Raw genomic sequence first — 6,000 nt, forward strand, 5'->3', positions numbered from 1 at the left:
TCCTTCCTGCCTGGCTTACATAGTAAAGCCCTTAAGCTGGGGTGTGTTTGGTTTGTTGTCCCACCCTCAACAAGTTATATTTTAAAAATCAGCCCATTACCTGGTTAGGACAGGTGATCTTTTCCTGTGGTTGGCTGGAGTGGCCTTGTCTTTTGAGGCCAGGTCCTTGAAAGGCATTGGGAGCTGTGAGAGTGAGCTGATCTCTTCCGAGACCCCACAGAGTCCCACCTGGCCCATTTCAAGCAGACTGTCAGGCCTTCAGATGGCTCTGCTGAGCAGAGCCTCAGGTACAATGGGTAGGGCCTGGGCCCCAGAGACAGTTGCTAGAAGAACTGGCCAGCCAAGGGGGTGGGTGAGTGAGCTTTGTTTGCCTGGGTTTCAGAGCACACTCCTGTAGGCCTTCCCCAGGAGGCACCAGGTGGGAAGGAGGCTGGAATCGTGGGGGCCTTGGAGAGAGAGGTTGAGAGTATCTGGGGGAGGGAATTACTCCATGGCCTGCACTCTTATTGAGACTGGCTTTTTCTGGGTTTACCTTTTGAGCGCCAAGTATAGTCACCCCTGTGCCACCTTCTCTGTTGCAGAGGGGCTGCTGAGTGAGGAAGAAGGGGCCGCGCTCCGCGAAGATGATGATTACCAATCTGGTGTAGCTGAGATGGCGATGTTCCCGGGACTGTCTGAATCCGACAGCATTTCCCGGAGCCCCCAGGAAGAGGAGGAGGAGGAGGAAGAGGAGAGCGCTGGGGAGAACCGGCTCGACGAAGAGGAGCAGCCGCCCCCTCCCATGCTTCCCTGGAGGCGGCACCTCTCCCTAGGCAGTCGGCACCGGAGCGACAAGCCGGCCCACCGCCGCTTCCGCCGGCTCCATCACCCCATGGCCATGGACCTCGGGGAGCTCGACAGCCTGATGGCCAGCATCATGGACGCACCCACCATCTGCCCCGACTGCGGGGAGAGCTTCAGCCCGGGCGCCGCCTTCCTGCAGCACCAGCGCATCCACCGCTTGGCGGAGGCCGCGGCCGCCGCCAGCCTGGAGCCCTTCGGCTTCGCGGGCGAGTGCGGCGCCATGGTGGGGATGGTGGGCGTGGGCGTGGCGGGGGGCTTCGGGGCGGGGCCCGCGCTGGCCCGGCCCCCGCGCGAAAAGCCTTTCCGCTGCGGGGAGTGCGGCAAGGGCTTCAGCCGCAACACCTACCTGACCAACCACCTGCGCCTGCACACGGGCGAGCGGCCCAACCTGTGCGCCGACTGCGGCAAGAGCTTCAGCTGGCGCGCCGACCTGCTCAAGCACCGGCGCCTGCACACGGGCGAGAAGCCCTACCCGTGCCCCGAGTGCGGCGAGGCCTTCAGCCTCAGCTCGCACCTGCTGAGCCACCGGCGCGCGCACGCGGCGGCCAGCGGCGCGGGGGCGGCGGCGCTGCGGCCCTTCGCCTGCGGCGAGTGCGGCAAGGGCTTCGTGCGCCGCTCGCACCTGGCCAACCACCAGCGCATCCACACGGGCGAGAAGCCGCACGGCTGCGGTGAGTGCGGTAAGCGCTTCAGCTGGCGCTCGGACCTGGTGAAGCACCAGCGCGTGCACACGGGCGAGAAGCCCTACATGTGCTCCGAGTGCGGCGAGACGTTCAGCGTCAGCTCGCACCTCTTCACGCACAAGCGCACGCACTCGGGCGAGCGGCCCTACGTGTGCCGTGAGTGCGGCAAGGGCTTCGGGCGCAACTCGCACCTGGTGAACCACCTGCGCGTGCACACGGGCGAGAAGCCCTTCCGCTGCGGCCAGTGCGAGAAGCGCTTCAGCGACTTCTCGACGCTCACGCAGCACCAGCGCACGCACACGGGCGAGAAGCCCTACACGTGCATCGAGTGCGGCAAGAGCTTCATCCAGAGCTCGCACCTGATCCGCCACCGTCGCATCCACACCGGCAACAAGCCGCACAAGTGCGCGGGCTGTGGCAAGGGCTTCCGCTACAAAACGCACCTGGCGCAGCACCAGAAGCTGCACCTGTGCTAGGGCTGGGCCGCGTGGGGGGGGACACACTGTCCTCGGGGAGCATGTGGGGAGTAGCCGTTCTGGGGATAGACCGCGTAGGAAGAAATGGGAAGGGGCGGGAGGGACAATCCGAGAGTGACCGGGGAGTCTTTTGGTGTTAGGGGGTCTTGATGGGGAGGGTTGAGTCAGCGTTGTTCTTTTGGGGTGTCATATTTTGCCTGCCTCCTCCCCAGCGAGGACATGTTTGGGAGATGTGCTTGAGCTATGCCTTCTTCAAATACACACAGTAGGGGGCGGGGGAAGGGCAGGCACTTTGAGGACCTTGAAGAAGGGGAGTTAGGGGAGTAGGGGAGTGAACGGGATGTCAGGCAATAGAGTAGGTCGGGCTGTGAGGGCCGGTGGGAATCGGGAGAGGGTGTGGGGTTAGAGAGAGGGTTATGGGGTAAAATAAAAGGCGGGTATGAATAATTCTATCCTGGTCTCTCCAGGTGTTAAGCCACTGTTTTGCCCTGTCCCCCCACATCAGCTATAGTCTCATGAAAAGTAGAGGAACCTTGTCGATCCTATAGGAGAGGATATTTTGTATATTCTTCCCTTCCTTTCTCTGAGCCACAGTTAGCTGCTATTTTGAGGCATCCAGGGGAAACTGGGCAGGAAAGCTTACACACTGATTTCAAGGACAAAATCGACGTTTGGGAATTCGTCATAACTGGCTTTAAGATCACCTGGGAAATCTTGGTCCTGCCCCTGGTTCTTTGCTACTTCCTTTAAAGTAGTCTAGCTTCATGCTGGGTCAGGGTGGTCTATGTGGTTGTCAGGTGTTAGGTGTGTGCCGAGCCCGGTATTTCAGGTCTCACTTGTGCAGGGAAATGAAACAGTCCCAGCTGTGTGTGACTTTCCCTTTCCCAGGTCAGCATGATCCTTGTTTGAAGTGAATCTCGGATCAGCAACAGTTGCCCCAGTGACCTGCTACAAAAGTCATCTAGCTCAGAGTTTTGCTAGCCTTATGTGAGAAATCCAGGAGAGCAAATGTGCACGTGTTGGGGTACAAGGTTTCTTTGTCTCATTTGCCTTCACTCTGTATCCAGTGCCCCCCTTCCCCTTGGTAGTAATGGGGGAGATAATTGAACAGCCACCTCCATCCATATTGATATGGGCTTTTGATCTGAGTAGAAATATCTTTTATCAACACAGGGAGGCACAGCAGAAAGCTCAAGGCTTTACACAAGGAAGGCACAAGCAGGGAGAGGTCTAAGTGCAAAATTGCCAAATAGCACAAGCAATGAATGTTTTCTGGTTGTTATATAAATGCCAAAATAGCACTTTTATATTTGTAAAGTGCTTTACGCTTTTTAATGATTGTTAGTTGTTTCTCACATCTTTGTGAGGTAGATCAGTATTATGACCCCTGTCGTAGGGAAGACCTGGGGATAGGAGTACAGCAGGCTGTTCGGAAGAGAGACTGATGACCGGATAGGCATGGTCTGACCTTTTGTGTTCTCCAGCTCAGCTGCTAGAGAGACTTCCTGTCATGATTTATATAATAAAATCAAGACACTGAAAATTCTTACGCTCTGTGGAAAACTTAAGGCTAGTCTAGAAGGGCCAAAGATGTCCTTGTTGACAAAGCTGGTCTTTGTCACATAATTAGGGTGTCTTAGGTTTGTTCTGTTTCTAGTAGGGGGCTGTAGTTAGATGACTCTTGTACAGATTCCAGTTACCTATGCTGAAAATCCGCCCCCTAGGTTCGCCTTTAGAAGTTAGAGCTGTGGAAAGCAATCCTGTTTTCTTCACCAGTGATTGTTTCATGTACTTTTCATGGAAGCATCTTCACAAACTGTTGGACACACTTGAAGGAAAAGAAGAAAAACTGCAAGATTGTTTTTACAGTTTTAGCAGACTTTCTGTGGATGCTGGTAATTTATACTTGATCAGTTGTATTTTAGCAAAGAACCTCTTCGGGGACTGTAGGGAAGCACGTTTCTGTTCTTATAAAAACACCTTCTAAAAAAAAAATCCTGAGAATTCTGGGCTTGTATAATGCCTGTTGATCTTGCCCTCTTAATCAGTTTGTTGTTATTTACAAATGCAAATAGATTTTCAAAAGATAATTTTGCAAGACACTAATTCTTTATTTTCTTTTAGTTGAGTAATATGAACAAAGTATTTGTCCATTATTTATTCTGACTCTTTACTCTGAATACTAAGTGTATAGGACTCCTTTGAAAATAATATAGCCAGTTTGTAGGTAATCTTATTCCTTTGTGTGTTTTTTTATGCACATCTACCTCTTCCAGCCATTTTAAGTTCTCTCAAGTCTGTGCCTATGAAATCTCATGCAACTTTTGATTATTCATGGATTGATTATCCACTTTATGGGTTATTTGGCCTTTTGCTGCCGTTGTACTCTGTTGTACAGTCTCGTCTGCATCAGCTATGTTAACGTATGGGCAGCTTTCAAGAAGGAATTCAACAGGGAAATGAGATTGAAGCTAATATAAAAGAATTTGGTGGCAGTGGAAATGTTTGGATTTCATTGACCTCTCTTCTTTCAAGTACCATGGATAAGAGAGTCAGCTACCACTTCAGTATCCCTTTGATGAGCAAATCCCTCAGCAGAAGAAAACAGCCCAACCACCAAGATCCCTACTCTCATGGTGCACTTAAAATGTGATTCCATTTTTCTTATAATTCTTCAGGGAACATAGCTGCATTTAGTGAATTTAAATGCAGTCAGGAGGTTGTTTCTTGTATTCTAGTTCGAGAATAATAGTTTTTCTTCAGCAAACCCCATTAACTGTGGTTCACCCTTTAAAATGTTAATTTGAAGATTCCTTCCATCAGCTCATTCATGACGGTGGAGGCAAGTGTATCATTTGTTTCCTGGGGAGTTTGGTCAAGTTCAGGCTACTCTTTCCTTAGCAAAAGCTGGAGCAGTTTCGTCAGCTTAAATGGCTTGATTCAATCTTGAGCTCTGAGTTGGAAAGAGAAGATGAGAAGTTAACCCCTTGAGCCATGTGGTTTCTTCAGGATCAAGAGGCTGTACATATGTGAAAAAGTACAGATGAAGAACCTGTGTTCATAGACAATCTGAACTGTTTCTGAAGTTTGTGCACATTTTCCTTCACTGTAATGTTATTTTACAGCTGTTTGTTAAAATAGTGAATAATTTAATGATCCTAAAAGTAACAGGTTTTGTGTGAGTGTGTGCTTGTATATGTGAGAATTGCCTTATTTTCAGGTTGTTTTATTTAATGATGGTTCCTTGGACAGCGTTCTGGTGTTCAGCAACCAATATGGAATATTTGTCATTAAATCCATATCAGTCTTTTTCCATGCCATTCTTTCTTGTCATCCATTAAATATCACCGAGATCAGTAAATGGAAGCTTATTGTCTGATAGAACAGGGGTCGGCCAACTACCGAATCTAGCCTGCCTCTCTTTGCAAGTAAAATGTTTTGGATTATAGTCCTGTGCATACAGCCTTGCTTACGTATTGTCTGTGTCTGCTTTTGCTCGATAACAGCAAGGCTGAGTCTTTGTGACAGAGGCTTCATGGCCCGCAGTCCTAAAATGTTTACTCTCTGGATCTTTACAGACAAAGGTTGCTGACTCCTTTGTTGGAATGTTCAGGTGGATCCTACATCATCCTGGAACTGGCTGATGTCTACATACTCTGCCCATTTTTAACCAGTAATTCAGCGGGGGCACTTCTGTACTCTTGTGGCTTTAGGAGGCTGGGAAATGTGTTAATGCTCTGCCACTAGCATCGATTTCTTCATTCCTTGTAGGAACCAATATGTGGGACATTTTGACAGCAGGTGGCGGGGAGTGGGGCAGGGGAGTCGATACGGGGAAGGGAGGCAGTCTTAGGTCTCACCTCTAATCTATTAAAAAAAATGTATTCCTGAATCACATCACAAAGTATTTTCTTTCCCTCAGCTCTCAGAATTGTAACTTAATGGCTACTGATAATGCTGAATGGAACTTATCAGTTAGACTGGCCTTTTACTTAAAA

The 6,000-nt window shown here is 50.1% G+C and overlaps 1 protein-coding gene across 3 annotated transcripts in view; it reads left to right on the forward strand.

Moving 5' to 3' along the window:
• Positions 1-5,313, forward strand: part of ZNF697 (zinc finger protein 697) — a 29,634-nt gene extending 24,321 nt beyond the window's left edge. For all 3 annotated transcript variants that reach the window (XM_045896842.3, XM_064588556.1, XM_064588557.1), the window contains exon 3: positions 582-5,313. In XM_045896842.3, coding sequence (XP_045752798.2) covers positions 582-2,002 — 1,421 coding nt within the window. In that variant the 3' untranslated portion in view covers positions 2,003-5,313. The remainder of the gene's footprint in view (positions 1-581) is intronic.
• The last annotated feature ends 687 nt before the right edge of the window (positions 5,314-6,000 follow it).

Source organism: Mirounga angustirostris, unplaced genomic scaffold (genome assembly GCF_029215605.1).
Source record: "Mirounga angustirostris isolate CCGP_5_RB_7025 unplaced genomic scaffold, mMirAng1.0.hap1 SCAF_4, whole genome shotgun sequence".
NCBI lineage: Eukaryota > Metazoa > Chordata > Mammalia > Carnivora > Phocidae > Mirounga > Mirounga angustirostris.